General features: G+C 45.0%; 1 protein-coding gene across 2 annotated transcripts in view; it reads right to left on the reverse strand.

The window, feature by feature from the left end:
- Positions 1–18726, reverse strand: part of LOC141073895 (rap guanine nucleotide exchange factor 3-like) — a 120603-nt gene that overhangs the window by 18055 nt on the left and 83822 nt on the right. For both annotated transcript variants that reach the window (XM_073561435.1, XM_073561434.1), the window contains exons 17-24: positions 18534–18615; positions 17403–17549; positions 17166–17263; positions 16796–16921; positions 6257–6438; positions 5727–5817; positions 4167–4217; positions 1933–2020 (exon numbers count right to left, since the gene is read on the reverse strand). In XM_073561435.1, the coding sequence (XP_073417536.1) occupies positions 1933–2020; positions 4167–4217; positions 5727–5817; positions 6257–6438; positions 16796–16921; positions 17166–17263; positions 17403–17549; positions 18534–18615 (865 nt within the window). The remainder of the gene's footprint in view (positions 1–1932; positions 2021–4166; positions 4218–5726; positions 5818–6256; positions 6439–16795; positions 16922–17165; positions 17264–17402; positions 17550–18533; positions 18616–18726) is intronic.

The following is an 18726-nucleotide window of genomic DNA, read 5'->3' on the forward strand; positions in this document are numbered from 1 at the left end:
TCCATCGCATATTTGATGCATAAAATACACAGCATTTTACAGTCCCAGATTAATAAATTACATTTCTGAAATTTCAGATATGCGCTATTTTTATTTTCCCATGTGTATTTTTAACCTTGCTGTGTCCTTGCCAAGACACTGCAAGCAAATTTTTCAGTGCTTTTCACCCATTCAAAGGAAAGGTTGAAAAATGCAAGTAAAAACGCTTTAAAAAATGCAACATGTGAACAAACCCCTACACTTTTGCGGAAGTATGGCCATAACAAAAAGGGAAAGCAGGGAAAGATCCCACACTGCAGTCAGTATTTTTCTGGGTGCTGCTTGTTGTATCAGAAACTGAAGCAGCGCTTTTATGGGGCAATATCATCCAGCATATTACATAGCATGGATGAAAGAAAACAGTTCACCACCAGCATGCAGCATACCGCCATATGAAGGTCACACTTTATTTCGGTTTGCATGCAACATGGATCACAAGTATGTCTGGTCCCAGTTATCCTGCTGTTCCTATATTGTTCTGCAAAATAGTACTGGGAAATTGTCACCCACTGTACTGTAGTCTGCAGGATGTATATAGACTGACTCAGTACATCATACTCTGGTCGTAAGTGGATCGCCCTCCCAGGGCAGTGGGGTACTCGGAGCCGGGCCCTTTGATTTCAATGGGAAGTGTCACGTAGCCGTGACCTGGTCTGTGGCCCTGGGCGACCATGTAAAAGGAAAAGTGTGGCTGATTATTAAAGTTTATAAGTTAATGATTCATGACGCCACCTGTGGTGTTCGGCAATGAAGGTGCTAAGCCGACGCTGCAGACAGATCCTCTGGGTGTGGTGCAGCAATGATGGTGTAGCCCTCCACAGGCAGGGCTGTAGTCAGCCAACCTCCAGGCAAAATGAAGTACTCCGTTCCAACACTCCGCCAACATATGTGCCTTTTCTGATCGTCTCCCTTTTGCGCCTTTAGTGAAGTACTCTCAGTACTGAGTTACACTGGAGTTCCTCCTGTCAGATGTTCCTATGAACTCTACTTGTACGGCAGACAGCTGTAGCCTGCTTCGGGGACTCCTTGCTACTAAGTCCCGGCTCACTCACGATGCTGTTGTGCCCCCAAGCCTTGTGTGGGAATAAAATGGTGACAACTTCTATTCCTCCGGTGTCTGCTGCAGGACCATTAGTATCCATACAACCTCGGGGACCGAACCCCGGCCATGCGCTGTGAACTTGGGAAGGGTTCTGCTCTAACCCTAATCCTTAGTCCTCCTCTCCTTACGTTCCGTACTAATCCTTCTTTCTTATGGAGAGAGTCAGGCTTTCCATCAATGTCCCTTTCCTGTGCCAGCGGGCTGCAGCACTTCTTTCATCCATCCCTCTCCGGGGATCTTCTCTCACAGACTCTCCTTAGTCAGACTCACTGACTGACTGACTAAATCCTAAACTCTTCCCGCTCTTTTTGCGCAACTAAGCTCCACCCGCCTTCCAGCACTCTTCGTGTTCCAAGCAGGGAGCCACCAAAGGGTGCTTTGCTACACTACTATGTTGTGTGGGATGCAGGTGTTGGAGTGTGGTCAGAAGTCTCCACCTTACCTGGATGGTGGGGCACCACACCTCAGGAGGAGGTGCAGTACCTCTGTGGTGACTGAACCCTCAGGGGCGCCACATAAGAACACGTGACCACTGCAGCCAATCACTGCCCAAAGCAATGACATGGTCATTACTGCAATTAGTGATGAGCTGTGAGAAATCACGTCCATCCACTGGAAGAGGAAGAGTACAGACCCTGAACTGGGCAGCATTTTAGGAGGAGCAGAGAATAACTATAATATTTTTACTATATATATATATATATATATATATATATATAATATATATTTTTTTAAAAGTATGCATTATTTAGTTATAGGTCACCACTTGAATTCAACTCTTCTCGTAATACCTTTCAAAATAAGAGGAAGAAAAGGAATGAGAGGAGGGCTGAGTTTGGCTACTGCCAGTCTGTAGGCTCTATGATTCCAAGACGGGTCCTGCAACAAGAAATACACAGTATTAACTGAAACTTAGTTTTACAAGATTATTAATATATTTGTTTTATATAGAATGAATCTATGTGATATGAGGCTATGCTCACACTTTGCGTTTTTTAAATGCAAATTTTCAGCTGCGTTTTACAGTACCAGCAAAGTCTATGAGATTTCAAAAATTTCATGCACACATCCTGTTCTTTTCGTCCTCAGTATTTTGTGAAATATCTTGGTTTTTGCCAAATGCAGCATGTCAATTCTTTCAGCATTTTTTCAGTGGTTTTTTTTTTTTGGCGGTTTTCACCCATTGTAAGCAATGCATGGTGCAAAAAAAACGCTGAAAAACGCAGGTATCAGTTTTTTTGTGCCAAAACCTGATGAAGTAAAATCAGATTTTCTTTTTATGGACTAAACTTTTTCAGCATGCACAAGAGACAAATGTACCCTGACAAAATCGCGCCAAAAAAAGAGAACAAAAGCTAAGCAAAGCCTGCTCTTTAAGCAAGTTTCTTTCTGCTAAGAGAGCAGGTTTTTCCTGCGGAAAAAAAAACGGATTAAAAAACGCTACGTGTGAACACAACCTAATACCTTCATTTATCTTGGACTGCTCCAGAGGTATGGGCAGCATGGTGGCTCAGTGGTTAGCACTGCGGCCTTGCAGCGCTGGAGTCCTGGGTTCAAATCCCACCAACATCTGCAAGGAGCTTGTATGTTCTCCCCGTTTTTGCGTGGGTTTCCACCGGGCTCTCCGGTTTCCTCCCACATTCCAAAGACATACTGATAGGGAATTTAGATTATGAGCCCATCAGGGACAGTGATGATAATATGTGAAAACTGTAAAGCGCTGCGGAATATGCAGTTTGAATCCCACCAACGACAACATCTGCAAGGAGTTTGTATGTTCTCCCCGTGTTTGTGTGGGTTTCCGCCGGGTTCTCCGGTTTCCTCCCACATTCCAAAGACACACTGATAGGGAATTTAGATTGTGAGCCCCATCAGGGACAGTGATGATCATGTGTGCAAAACTGTAAAGCGCTGCGGAATATGCTAGCGCTAAATAAAGAAAAAGAGGTACAGCCTCCATCATAGCTCAAAGCTGAACTGATCTATTAGGCCTGGTTCATACCATGGTTTGTGGTGTACTGATGTATCCATTTTTGCTATAAATTTTTAAATGGATAGAATATATTGGGAAGCACGTATGTCAAATGGGTACTCAACATACACTTGTGCATTTAGATCCATTTAGATCTTTACAGAATACAAAAAATGCAGTACGTTGCGCTTTTTCTTCCTTTTAAGAAAACGGATCAGGTTTTTTTTTTTTTTTTTTTTTTATATCTATCACCGGAGTCCATGAAAGACGAATGCAAACAGATTTTTATATACTAACATACTTTCTTTCTACCAAACAAGTCACCCAATATCCTGACAATATCCTAAAATAGATGTAGCATACATGTCAAAGAAACAGACATACTTGCCTTATCATACATACATTTGCATAATTTTTTTTTGGTTTACAATGTAAAAAAGTGCAAGTGTTCAAAATGACAAAAAACTGTGGTGCGAAACAGGCCTTTAAGATTTTATAATATGCTGTACGTATTTTAGAAGTTCAGTTAAAATACTAAGGATGTTTGTCAATGCCCCCTTCAACTATAATGCAGGCTTTAAAGCTGTTCTGTCACCAAATTTCACCTTACAAACTGCATATGTTATTAAGTTTTTCAACTTGATGAGACTAGTGTACTTACTTTGAAAAATCCATGTCAGAATAGCTGTATATAGTAAGATGAGAATTTTATGAGTCCAGCTATGAAATTTAATATTTAATGATCCCACATGTATTTAGTCTCCACCCACAAGGCCTGACTGACAGCTGCAGCTTGTACTGAACAGTGTGAGATCTCAGCCGCAGCAGGGAAGGTGGACAGATTAAATTACACTTTTATAAAGCGTTATACAGCCATTCTGACATCATACAGCAGTCTCATCAGGTCTTAGACCTTACAGATCATAAATACTAAACTGTTAAATATATGATTAAATGTGAACACGGCTGTGACGGAAGTAAAATATCTTAAATATTCTGATAAAAAAATAAACTTGGAGACCGGTGAGGCGACATAAGAATGGAGAAACTTACCATGAGTCTTTCAAAGATGGAGTATAGTTTTCTGGTCTTGTTGGGCAACCTCTAAAAGAAGCAAAATAAGATTACGGTAATTTACCTTTTTGTGCATTATGTGGAAATAATTGGAAGAGACCTCGCAGAAATAAAATGTCATGTTAGGTAACTGCTTCTTCATTACCCATTCTTACTGCTAGGAACTAGGAAAAAACTTTTCCAAAACAAACTTAGGCTATGTTCACAAGCAGTGTTTTTTTATTTAGCAGTAAAACGCGTGTTTCGAAGTGAAGGGTTTTTTTTTTCGCAAATGGTGTTTATTTGGTGAGGAATACATGTGTCATTTGTCTACTGCACATAAAGTTAGTAAAGTCACCAAGCACGGTGGCTCAGTGATTAGCATTGCAGCAATGGGATCCTGGGTTCAAATCCCACCGAGAACAACATCTGCAAGGAGTTTATACCAAAAGAGAAAAACGAAGGAACAAGATCCCAAAAATTATCAAATTTTATTGCACCATGAATAAAAGGTATATATCATAACACCACCATATCTCAATAAATACAATACAGAGTATAGAGAGGGGGAGGAAGTTACCTCATCCTAGTTACAACAACTCATAATTGTGGATTGAGGCTAAACTGTATAAATGTTCCCTCCACCTTGATAAGGAGCAGCCTTGACCTATTAGTATTATTGCACTAGATGTGCACCCTGTAGGTTATCAGCAAGGTGCAAAATGTCACCATAACAAAAGGTACACAGAGTAAATCACCATATAAAGTTGCCAATGTACCTGTAGTCATGCTGCCACCCGGTAGAGGGGACCTGTAACACACCCCGACGCGCGTTTCACCGCCTCTGCAGTTTCATCAGTTTATCCTCACTCCACAATTATGAGTTGTTGTAACTAGGGTGAGGTAACTTCCACCCCCTCTCTATACTCTGTATTGTATTTATTGAGATATGGTGGTGTTATGATATATACCTTTTATTCATGGTGTAATAAAATTTGATAACTTTTGGGATCTTGTTCCTTCGTTTTTCTCTTTTGGTATATTGTTCTGTATGTGAAGGGATCAATATTTAAGATGAGATGAGGTTTTTATTCGTTTGGATTTACATCTGCAAGGAGTTTGTATGTTCTCTCCGTGTTTGCGTGGGTTTCCTCCACATTGTCCGGTTTCCTCCCACACTCCAAAGACATACAGATAGGGAATTTAGATTGTGAGTCCCTATGGGGACAGTGATGATAATGTCTTTAAATCACTGCAGAATATGATGTACAAGCAATCATAATAAATAAAGACGCAGCAAAACCTGTTGAAAAGAATTGACATGCTGCAGTTCTCAAATTCGGTCAGGAAAATAAAACCAAGTATGTGCATAAGATTTCTAAAATCACGTAGCTTTTACTGGTACTGTAAAATGCAGCTTCCTCTTAATTTGCATTGAAATATAGCTGCAAAAACGCTCTATGTGAACATAGCCTTAAAATTTGTATTTGCCAATTCCATAATGGCTTTTCTCAGTGCATAAAAGTACAATAAAGGGACATTGCTTGGTCAGTGTCTTACCTGCCATGTCCTGGACATACGGCTCACTGCTGTGTTACTGAGGCCAAACATCACAGCAAAGAAAGAATTCAGATTTTTCTGCTCCTTGAGCCTGCAGACAAAGAAAGAAATATGAATGAGTTTCAGAAAATTGCAACCCAAACTAGAACCTCATATGAGAGTATGAGTTACTGCTGATCATGAGTGTTAATAAGAAAAGTAACATTTCCAATCTGCATCCTATTTACCTATAGGCTATAGTTTCATGAGCTTTCAGTTTTTGGGGAAAAGATTACAGCTAAATACTTTACTTGCTGGTATGTGTGAATTCTAATACCGTACGTAGCAATGCGGGATTATGCACACAGGTAACAGACTTCCTACAGGTGACCGAATTGTAGGTGCGCTGTGCGCTGCCTTACAGAGACTTTGCTATGTACATGAGTGTCTATAACAGAAGTGGTCTATTAGACCTCCGGAGAATAAGAATTGGTTCAGAAGGTAAGAGCCAGAAGAAGAGCACAAGCACAATTATTGTACTGGCAACTTACTGTGCGGCCAGCTTGATGAATTTGCGCAAGAGCAGCGTCCTCCTCTCATCGTCTTGGCACAGACAGACTTCCGTTGCCACCCAGAACTGCACCTCATTGAATCGCCTTATAAACCTCTCCAGATTAGCAGTTGTGCTGTTACGGAACCGCTGTTTCCCAAATGTGTGATACAGCAACTCCACCTAAGTAGATAGGTTAGGCACCATAATGAGACGTCTACACATGAGGCTCAATGGTTGTTGGAGAGATAATTACCATAAACCTTAAGACGCTGCTCCGAAATTACAATTCTCGAGAAGGGGGTACTCAAGATTGAAAAAATGTATCCATAGAGAGTCCTTGCTGTCTGCAGTAAAGTCAAGGGCATTGTGCTGATAGTGTGCAACGATCTGATGAACCTCAGTGCCTTTGATGAACATCAGGGTCTCTAAGGAGTCTTTTCTACGTTTATTGTGGTACACCCATCTGGGTAAAAAAATCACATTCTAAGAAAAGCCTCATTGTGGCAGGGATTTGTCACAGTCATAGAAGACATCCTGTATACCTCAAACTGTAAATTGGGAACCACATGTATCTCCTGGGTTCTTCTCGGTTCCTCCCTGTTGTGGCCAAATAAAAAAACTAACACAAGGGATGTCATAGCACTGCAGAAAATTGGTATAAGGGTCAAAACTTTATCATAGACAGATATCACTAAGATGAATGTCATATTACTAGGTAATTTTAGATTGTGAGCCCCATCGGGGACAGTGATGATAATGTGTGCAAACTGTAAAGCGCTGCGGAATATGTTAGCGCTATATAAAAATAAAGATTATTATTATGTTATACCGTATATTTAAACATCTCCCATGTTTGGCTCATGACCTACAAAAAGTTGAAACTCACTGCCTTAGAGGTTTTGGTTGATGGGACACATGAAAGTAATAGACTATGCCAACACAATTAACAAAGTCATGACGTGATCAAAAAGCCTGTGTAGTAGCTGCGTTTTTTTATGCATGTTATCAGGGTGATCTGTCACCAGGTATTTCCTACCCTATCTGAGAACAGCATGATGTAGGAAAAGAGACCCTGATTTCAGTAATGTGTCACTTACGGGGTTGCATGTTTTATTTTTGATAAAAATCAATATTTTATCTGCTGCAGTTCTTTAATGCTGAGCTCTGTATAACCCCACCCACATCACCGATTGGCAGCTTTCTGCCTCTCCAGAGTGTACACAGAAAGCTGCCAATCAGTGATGGGGCGTGACTCTAATACATGACAGCAAGTTTACTAGTCCACTAGTGATAAATCTCCTGCTGATGTGTAAGAAGGGGGAACAAGCAGGAACGCGCGATGCAGTGACGGAACGTAGGCAACAGAGCAAGGGTTAACAGGGTTTATTTACAGGGGAAATACTCCACGCAGGGAGGTGAAGAGTTAAACAATATTAAAGGTACGGTACAAGATAATGGTTCAAATATTAGCAGACGTATAAGGAAGTCCTAGTGCTCCAACTCCTGCAGCGGCCGACGTAGTGTCCTCATAAATGGGGTCAAACAAACAAAAATACCCCACGTCTTCTGGTGACAGTGGTCGGTCTCTTGTACCTTCCACTGCCCCTAGTCCATATTCTGTAGTGACCAAGCAACAGTAAGGGTCAAAGCACGCTCTAAGCTCGACGAGACTCCTGCATCACTCTCCTCACAGTGTCAGTCAAGTGTACACAAAGTGGTTGATGGAAAAAGGGGTCACAAACATGCAGGTACCCATTGTTCGGTCCATCCCCTTACACTCCTCTTCTATAACTTGCCATTCCACAGGCGAGAGTCATTGTACTCCAAGATGGTTTTCTGAGGGCCGAGAGCTGCCCTAAATTTCTGCATCTGCTCCTGCTTCTCCCGCATTACGTGATGCCAGTAAAGCTGGTTAGGGTCACTCCGAACTTCAGGTAGAGTGGCAGGGAACGGGGGTCCATTCAGGTCCCATGGGTCAGCAATCTCTTCTGGGTCTACATTTGACATGGCGAGAAACTCTCCCTCTCCATATTCCAGAGCTGATGAAGGTAATGTCTCAGGACCTTTTTCCTCATCACAGTCTACCACTAGAGATGAGCGACATTGCCTTTTTTCGGGTCGAGTCGGGTTTCATGAAACCCGACTTTCTCAAAAGTCGGGTCGAACGAAATCGGCCGATTATCGTAAAAAGTCGAAGGCCGACTGAAACACGAAACCCAATGCAAGTCAATGGGGAAGAAAAGTCGGCAGTGAGTGGAGGACAGGAAACACATCTACAGTGCCCATTTTAATGCCAAAAACATCAATTCTTATTACTTAAGCTTGTCAACCTTAATTTACTTTATAATAATAGTTAGGCATTGAAAACTGGGGGTTATTTGGCTAAAGTTGTGGGGGGTAGGGCTGGCTCCAGATTTTCGTGGGCCCAGGGCCAAAGAGTGTCAATGGGCTCCTTTAACACATGCCACAATTCATGATCCTCTGATACGGCAGAGAAATAGCAGTATAGTACAATGAAAAATACTTCACTTCTTACATCTCATGACTGATATCCATTTTAAATTCTCCAATAGCTCCAAAAACGGACAGTATATTACTCCATACAGTATTATGGGCACCGCATAGTGCGCTATACAGAGTAATAAGGCCCATATATTTCTCCATACAGAATCATCGGTCCCATATAGTGTTTGAAACAGTATATGATGAGCTCCACAAAATGCTACAGTATATGTTGGTCCCCATGGCTGAAGCTCCACTGTGTTATGGGCCCAAATAATGCTCCATATATAATGGGCCCCATTTCTAATGCTCCAGTGCATAATGGGCCCTGTAAATGCTGCTCCAGTGTCTGATGTCCACCTTTGGAATGCTCAAGTGTATGGTGGGCCTCATATATCATTCTCCAGAGTATAGTGCTCCCCAAAAATAGCTGTCCCAACATTGAAAACAATTAAATAAGTCTCCTCGCTAGGGAATCCCTGTACTAGTCTGGACTCCTCGTCATCCCCATCTTCCATCTCACTGCACTTGGACTGTTTAGGCAAAGGGCGTACAGACGTGATGTCATCACGCTCTCTGACCAGAATGTCATTGTCAGGAAAGGCGGAAGACGTCACGGCGGTGGAGCAGGGAGAGGTAAGTATTTCAACTTTGCAAGTGCTATGATCCTGAGCAAGCAGGGGGGGCCCACTCGTTGGCGACGGCCCTGGCACAGGGCCCCTCATAGCATGCCGGTGTGTCTGACGGCGGGTGTGCACCCCCACCATCAGAGACACCTGATTCTACTATGAGGGACCTTGTGCCAGTGACGTTGCCAAACAGTGTGCCCACCCACCTGTCCAGGGCAACGACACTCGCACGGGTGCGTGTGCCAGGTGATGACCCCGGCCCTGTGGGGGGAGGCAGCCCAGTTAGGGAGGTGGAAAAATTGGCATATGTTGATGTTGGACATTCAGCAGCTGCAAATGGAGTAATTGGAGAAGACCGCGGAAGAGGAGGACAAAAGCAAGCCATTTTTCTGGCAACCTACGTGTCAGCAGGGGAGGGTGGGACAAAATCCTTTGAAACCCATGCATGGTTCATTTTAATGAAGGTTAGATCATCAACATTTTGGGTCAACAGACGGGTCCTGTTTTCTGTCAGGGTTGATCCACAATCACTGAAGACTCGTTCAGGTAACACAATAGCAGCAGGGCAAGCGAGCTCCTGTAAGGCATATTGTGCCAATTCAGGCCAGGTGTCCAGTTTACTGGCCCAATAGTCAAAGGGGAATGACTGGTGAGGGAGAACATCAATATGGGAGGAGAAGTAGTTTGTTACCATAGTTGACAACTGCTGTCTCCTGTCACTTTCGATCGATGCAGTATTACCAGTCGTGGGAGCGGTACTTGAAAAATCAGTCCACAACATGGTCATGAAACCCCTGTGTCCAACGCCACTTCGGCTGTGTGCACCACGAACACCTCTTTCATGTTGCCACCTACGGCTTGTTGGCAAAACATCACCGCCGCTGTGTGCTGGGAATGCCTCAAACAAACGGTTTACCAGAGTTGCTTGTTTGTTAGCCAATATTAGCTCTAGGTTCTAGGCATGATGTTTTGGAATTTGCCTTTATAGCATGGATCCAGGATGCTGGCCAACCAGTAGTCGCCATAGTTCATCATTTTGGCAATGCGGAGGTCCCTTTTTAGGATCTGCAAGGCATAATCAGACATGTGGGCCAATGTTCCAGGTGTCAATGATGCACTGTGAGTGCTGGGTGGAGGAGCACTTTCTGGCAAATCCACATCCCTCCAGTCACGCACAAACCCTGTACCTGACCTTGCCACGCCAACATTTTTTCTTGCCCCCTGAGACGCATCCTCCTCCCCAAAATAATCATCCCCAACATCCACCTCCTCCTCCTCTTTCTCTTCTTCCTCCACCTCGTCCACAAGACTTCCCTGACCAGAAAATGGCTGACTGTCATCAAGGCTTCCCTCTTCCTCTTCCTCCTCGGCTGCAGACGCCTGCTCCTTAATGTGCGTCAAAGTTTGCATGAGCAGACGCATAAGTCTGTGCTTACCAGCCGTGTGCATTCCTCAAAACACTGAAAGCCTTTACAGAGATCTTTCAGCTTCGACCACTGCACACCAGACAACTCCATGTCTGCCTGCAAACTGCCTGCCCCTGTATCCTCCCACAAATGAATTACAGCCTGCCTCTGTTCGCACAGCCTCTGAACCATGTGCAGGGTGGAGTTCCATATGGTTGCAACGTCGATAATTAGGCGGTGCTTGGGAAGGTGGAGCAATCGCTGCAGCTTCTGCATACGACTGGAGTGTACAGGCGACCGGCGGATGTGCGAGCACAGTCTTCACACCTTATGGAGCAGGGGTGTTAACTCCGGATAATTATTGAGGAAGCACTGCACCACCAGGTTCAAGGTGTGAGCCAGGCAAGGTATGTGTCTGAGTTTTGAAATGGCTATGGCTGCCACAAAATTCCGTCCGTTATCACTAACTACCTTGCCTGCCTCAAGATGTAGACTGCCCAGCCATGACTCAGTTTGTCGCTGCAAGTAGTCGGCCAGTACCTCCGCGGTGTGTCTGTTGTCTCCCAAACACATCATCTTCAACACAGCCTGCTGCTGCTTACCGCTAGCTGTTCGATAGTGGGACACCTCGTGTGCAACGCTGGCAGCTGCGGATGGAGTGCTCGTGTGACTGCGCTCTGTGGACGAGCTTTCGCTTCTGGAGGAGGAGGAGGGTCGAACGCCTACAGTCAACTGTTTCCTATACCGTGGGCTAGGCAGCACTGTCCCACCGCCGCTGTCCCCTGAGGACCCTGCATCCACCACATTAACCCAGCGCGCAGTGATGGACACGTAACGGCCCTGGCCATGCCTACTGGACCATGCATCTGTTGTGAGGTGCACCTTTCCACTCACTGATTGCTTGAGAGCATGGACAATGCGGTCTTTCACATGCACGTGGAGGGCTGGGATGGCTTTTCGCGAAAAGAAGTGCCGACTGGGTAGGTCATATCGTGGTACTGCGTAGGCCATGAGCTCGCAGAAAGCTTTGCTTTCAACCAACCAGTAGGGCATCATCTCTAACGAGATTAGTTTGGCAATGTGGGCGTTCAAAGCCAGTGTACGCGGATGAGAGGATGAGCACTTTCTTGTCCTACTCAGAGTCTCTGGTAGGGTGAGCTGGACTTGAGAGCTGCATATGGTGGAACTAGCGGTGGACATGGCGGACTGAGAGAGGGTTGGTGATGGTGATGGCCTAGATTCAGTCTTTCGTAGCAATAACATTGTGATTCCATGACTGCTTTGCCCTTGCGACGACACCTCGACATTTGCTGCTGGTGGTGTGCTATCCGGTGGGCTTACAGTGGGGGAAGTGATGTAGCGTTTCTGACTACCTTCATTCGGAGCAGGTGCACATGTGGTACGTGAGGTTTGGTAGTCCGTCCACGCTTGCAAGTGCATGGTGGTTAAATGTCTAAGCATGCAACTTGTATTCAAATTTCTCAGATTTTTCCATCGGCTAAAGGTCTTTGCGCATTTCTTACTGATAACCTTTGCCTGGTCTTTAGGATTTTGTTCCAAAAAGTGCCACACTGCACTCTTCCTACTATGGAAGACATTTTGAGACCTTGCACACTGTGCTAATTTGACCGTCGTGGCCAAGCTGTTCTGCAACTCTTTTGTTTTTTGTAACACATTTTTGGACTGCTACGGTCCTGCCAGATAACAGCTATTGTGATGTCGTTGCCTGCTGCGGATCCTCCTCCTCCTCTTCTGAGCTATTGGCAGTGGCACCCTCTTCCCCCAATGGATGCCAATCTGGGTCAACAACTGGGTCATCCATCACCTCCTCTTCAATTTCATGTGCACCTTCCTCTGTGTCACCGTGTAAGGTGATATAGTATGCGGGAAGGGGCACCTGAATTTCATCAGGGTCTGATTCTGCCTCAGTACACTGCGAGGACAATGTAGTGCTCTGAGTGAATGTACCAGCAGAAAAATCTAGCAGTGGCTGTGCATCAGTGCACTCCATGTCAGATTCATCTTGGACTGGGGAATTCACGATTTGACTTGCTAACCCAGGCATGGTATGTGAAAAGCGTTCCATGGAGTAATCGGTAGTGTGGCCTGCCACATCCTTCACTTTTGGTAGGGGTGAAGGACACAAGGAAAGGTGTTGTTCCTGACCAGGAGCCTCCAATGACGACTCAGTGCTTTTATTTTTTGAAACTTCAGAAGAGGAGGCGAGAGAGCTGGAGGCTGTGTCAGCAATGTAAGCCAAAACTTGTTCCTGAAGCTCCGGCTTTAAAAGTGGTTTACCTACTCCCAGAAAAGAGAGCCTTCGAGGCCTTGTGGAGCCAGACGATGACGCAGGCTCAACACCTCCTGCCTTAGGTGCTATTGAGCTTTTGCCACTACCAACAGATGCACACCTCCACCACCATCGGGACCAGCTGGCAACCCCCGCCCACTTCCATGGCGTCTTCCACCAAACTTGCTCATTTTTGTGAAAATGTACCCAAAATACCACCAGCTATATGGTACTGTAAAACAAGGTAGAAGGTGTATCTACTATTGGTGAGAATTTGAATCTCACTAGAGATTTGAGGACGCTGAACTATTGTCTCAGGCCCAGTAGAGATTACACCTCAATGTAACAGGCTGAAATTGGATGGTGTATGACAAGGTGGAGGGTGTCTATAGGATTGGTGAGAATTTGAATCTCACTATAGATTTGAGGATGCAGAATTATTGTCTCTGGCACAGTAGAGATTACACCTCAATGTAACAGACTGAAATTGGATGGTGTATGACAAGGTGTAGGGTGTCTATATGATTGGTGAGAATTTGAATCTCACTATAGATTTGAGGACGCAGAACTATTGTCTCTGGCCCAGTAGAGATTACACCTCAATGTAACAGGCTGAAATTGGATGGTGAATGACAAGGTGGAGGGTGTCTATAGGATTGGTGAGAATTTGAATCTCACTATAGATTTGAGGACGCAGAACTATTGTCTCAGGCCCAGTAGAGATTACACCTCAATGTAACAGGCTGAAATTGGATGGTGTATGACAAGGTGGAGGGTGTCTATAGGATTGGTGAGATTTTGAATCTCACTATAGATTTGAGGACGCAGAACTATTGTCTCAGGCCCAGTAGAGATTACACCTCAATGTAACAAACTGAAATTGGATGGTGTATGACAAGGTGGAGGCTGTCTATATAGGATTGGTGAGAATTTGGATCTCACTAGAGATTTGAAGACCCTGACAATGATGCTCTCAGTCCAAGTATGGACGCAGGCAGCCTAATAAGCAGGACTGCTGCACAGTGCACACACAAAAGGGTGGAAAAATGAACCCTTGGTAACTGTGCAGAAAAGAAGAAAAGTATTTTTGCTTTTAAAAAAGCAGTTTGCACAGCAGTGTGCAAACAGCAATGTAGCTATCAGGGAGCCTTATAAGGCAGCCTAATAACCAACAGAGCTGATGCACAAAGATAGAGCCTCCCCTGTCACTGCACACAAAGTGTTGTGTTGTAAGTGGAAATCGCTAACAGCAGAAGCAGTTTTTTGGTTCTTCTTCCCTGCCTAACGCTCTCCCTACAGAATCATCATCAGCAGCAGCTCTCCCTATGCTAAGATCCGGCATAAGTAAGATGGCGGTCGGCGTTCACGTCCTTTTATAGCCCCTGTGACGCCACACAAAGCCAGCCAATCACTTGCATGCCCTTCTCAAAGATGGTGGTGACCGATGCCTATGTCATTGCGTTGCCCACAGTGTGCGTCCTCCATCATTGGCTGAAAAAGGGCGCTGGAAGCATCTTTTGAAACGCGACTTTGGCGTTCTGGTCGCCGACCTTGTGGCCGACCTCACGCTATGGTCGGGTTTCGTTTCATGAAACCCGACTTCAGCGAAAGTCGGCGACTTTTGAATATGACTGACCCTTTTCGCTCAACTCTATCTACCACTTCTGGCGGGGGTACCTCAGAGGCATCTTGCGACTCCTCCACTGGATCAGGGTCTTTTGAACTGACGGGCAGCAAGAAAAGAGAAAAGTGGTTCTTCCCTCTCATCTTCGGGAACTGTGGGAGTGGGTGTTTCGGGAACACTGGACCCTTGTACCCTTTCGGGTTGATCCCCCTGGACGAAACCTTCGGATCCTGGTGGGAATTTTACCAGACTCGCCTCCAAGTGCCTGACCAACGCAAACATCTCACCGCGAACAGCTGACATCTTCTCCTTCTCTACTCGACGTCCATCATCGTGACTCTGTCTGACTCTGGATGTGGCCCCTCTCTTCTCACCGGAACTTTTCTCTCAGGGGCGGCATTCTCTCCAGTTAGCAAGTCCTTCGGAGGGATGGGCGGTCTTTCTCTGTCGTCTGTCTCTGGTAGGGCAACTTCTGGACAGGTGTCCCTTTCCTCCACACGTCCAACACCCTCTCCAGGGCCTGTCTGGTGGGAGCCTCAGTCTGGATCGTCGACCTCTGTGGAAGACGCGTCCCATCAGTGAACAATCTCCACTCCACGACCTAGAAACCAACTTTAGGGCAACTGCTGGGGCACTTCTTATGCTCCGCACCTCTCCTCCAACTTCCTTCTCCTTTTGCTGCAAGTTACCCTGGTGTATGGTACGGGACTCCAAGGCAGCTGTAAGAGCTTTCTCCAGTTTGTCGACCTTTTCCCATATCGTCTGCATCCCCTGATGTAACTCATGGGACCACATTGGCTCTTCCTCGTTTGGGCTGGGTACTCTGCAACACCGGACCATCCCTGTCAACACTGCAACCCCCTGCTTCTTCTCGCCTATGCGCGCCTCTACCCCAAATTCTGAAAAAGTCATGTGTGGGTTAGCTCACAGGCCCTTGCGCAACGCCCGCCCCAGCAGCACATCTCTCAGGCCCGTCACTAACTGGTCTTGCAGCACGGTGTTGGTGGGTCCTATGCTTATACTGTCTTTCCTAAGGATTGTAGTGTGTAGCTCCTGTATCGTGTTCATGTACTGCGTCACGGTCTCTCCCTCTCTTTGAATACGGCACGTGCATAGTACTCACGGACACGGACTGCCCTGTGTCTCGCTTACTGGAAGTCACTGGCACACACTATTCGTCCCTCTCGCTCTGGCAGCGGGAAATGACGGACACTATTCTGCGAGGCACTGGTACCCCACAGACAAAGCACTTCTCTCTCTCCGGCTGCAACACGACCGGCTCTGCTCTGTCCTGCAGCGGCTCTGCACTATTCTGCACCCGGCTTCTCTCCTGGCAGCGGTCCCGCTCTAAACGGTCGGACCCTGCCGCAATGCCAGTACCCGGTGGGAGAAGGGGCAACTGAGCGCGCCGCTCATCATGCTCCTGCACACTGCTCTGGCGCCAAACTCCCTTTTTTTGCGCTTTGCCCTTTTATCTGCGCGCCCTTTTCCTCAGTCTCCTCCCACCTTTCTCAGTCCACAGGAAGGTGTCTTCCCCCCGGGCTTCCCCCATGCTGCAGGGGAAGGTCCGCCTCCTCAAGGCTGTCCCCCGGAAACAGAGGATGCAGCCTCTTCAGTTCCGAACCCGGCATGCAGGTACCCGCGGTTCAGTTCATCCCCTTACAGATGCTGATAAAACAAAGTTTTGTTTTAAAAACTATACTAAGCAGCCACTCAGTGACACATTGCTAGAATCAGGGTCTCTACCCCTACATTAAGCTGCTTTCATATTATGTTGCGAAAACTGGATGACAGATTCTCTTTAAATTGGCCTAATATATGTATGTCATGTATTATAAAATGTACCGTCAAAAAGGTTTGTCTACACAAAAACATGCAGTCAACTGCAGGCGTTTTTATTGACTGAGCCATTACCATGTCGCAACCATTCCGTCTGGCCTTACCCTAAATTATTCACAGTTTAGGCATAACAGATTTAGCCAATATTATAAAGAAATTGTATTTAATTCCACAACTATTTGGTAAGCAGAATTGGTGTACAGTATATGTCTAAAAACTAGATGAACCAAACAGATGTATACAGTACCTGGTGAACACTCTTAAAGAGATTCCAGTCATTTTCTGTCATTTGGAGTGCAAGTTCCTTGGAGCTGATGAGATCCAGGATATCACAGCTACTGCTGCTCGGTCCCATCTGCTCTGGTAGAGGAGTCTTGGAGAATGTGAAAGACAAAAGATATTATTTTTTGCATAACATAGAGAGTTGAAATCAAAAAATTGTGAGCAGTATGGTGGATTAGGATTTAGCTTTGCTGCCTATCACTGCTTGCGAATATGGTGGTGATTCATGACCAGAAGATGACAGTCTACAGTGTCATCTGCAGATCAATGTCTCCGAGTCCTAAACTGAAAATGTATCCACAGCTAAAGGATCATAACATGTAGACCATACTCACCAAACAGCTCATGTCTGGAGAGCTGCAGATAAACAGGCGCTCATTTATTCCGAGAGAAGTGAAGACCCCCGTGTCCTCATGTTTCAGACATACTCTTTCTGCGAAATAGACAAAATGGCACAATAAATGTAATTAATAATAATCCTTAAAACATGACCTTAAAAAAGAAATTCAATCAGTGGACCAACAATGGATACACTTAACTGGAGTAAAATTCTACACGAGGTTTCCTCTTACCTCCACAAGAGTTTACTTTTACTAAAACTAGGTCGTTGTGGAAGCCATTCTTTGTCGCCAGCGAGGAGATCACTTCTTGAACACTTGCATTTACTGTAAATGTCGGGGTGATGAAGGAATGGTCTGGTAGATATATGTCATAAGGCACTGGAAGATGAAATCATACATTTAAGATCTCAATCTAAGAGTGACCTTTGAGTTTGCTGGCACATAACAGATTTACACTACTTATAGGAAAGCTGTCATCAGGAAAATAGACCCCTAACTAAAGTATGTTATGGCCCTTTATTGCTTATTAAATTGCATCCCTTTCTTGTAGTACTTAGTTTGGAAATTGTAGGGCAATCCATCTCTGAAGTTTTAATTGCAAGTGCAGTAGGAGGACAGTGCACTTCCGGCTCTCATTCCTGTCTCCTTATTTCCCTGCCCACCGTTGGTCTTCAGTCTTTGAAAGGTCACCCTTCTCTTTTCCCCCATAAGATGGGGCAGCGCACACGTAGATCTCTGATGGAGAGCTGACCTATCGATCTTCACATGCGTCACCTCCTCTGATGACACGACCTCAGATAGTGATTATATGCAGGTGCTGAATCATCATCTGGAATGATCTCAAATGAAGTTCCACCACATGAAGAGATTGTTAGGCCAGGTCCCACAAGGAGCTTACTGTGTGTGTGCTGCCCCATCTGATGAGCCCAGCAAATGATTTGGCGCCTTTGCAGAATCTCAGGCGGGGAAAGATAGATAAGTGACCTGTTAGTCAAAAAGTGAAGGCCGACGGCAGGTAAGGAAATAAGGAGACCGGCATGAGAGCTGGAAGTGTCCGACCACTGATGGATTGCTCTACAATTTCCAAAACTAAATGCTACAAGAAAGATATGCATTTAATAAGCAATCAAAACATGACTAGTTTGGGGTATAATTTCCTGAAGACAACTTCCCTTTAAAAAGATTTTTCCAGGACTATTGTAAGTTTTCACCTGAAACATACTGCAGATCCGTCCTACAAGCTTGAGCGAAGTTGAACTGCACTGGTCCAACCAGAATAATTTCATAATGAACTAACAATAATAATGTTTTCCATACATCCGTTGCATTTATATATTGATAAGCTGAATCTGTATATTATACCTTTATCATTGGCCTGGATGGTGTATGAATTACCAGGCTGATCTTCATCATGAATGGACAGAAGGCTCCCATAGTTGGAAATCTAATAAAAAAGAGACTGTGTGCTTGACTTATCCATACCGAGGTTTTCATGCTTTTGTACAGTGTATGTAATGTATTGCACACAGCTATGTACGATCCAATGAAGTATTAT

The sequence above is a fragment of the Dendrobates tinctorius genome, unplaced genomic scaffold, assembly GCF_039654945.1.
Source record: "Dendrobates tinctorius isolate UK_male_01 unplaced genomic scaffold, ASM3965494v1 ptg000319l, whole genome shotgun sequence".
Classification (NCBI taxonomy): domain Eukaryota; kingdom Metazoa; phylum Chordata; class Amphibia; order Anura; family Dendrobatidae; genus Dendrobates; species Dendrobates tinctorius.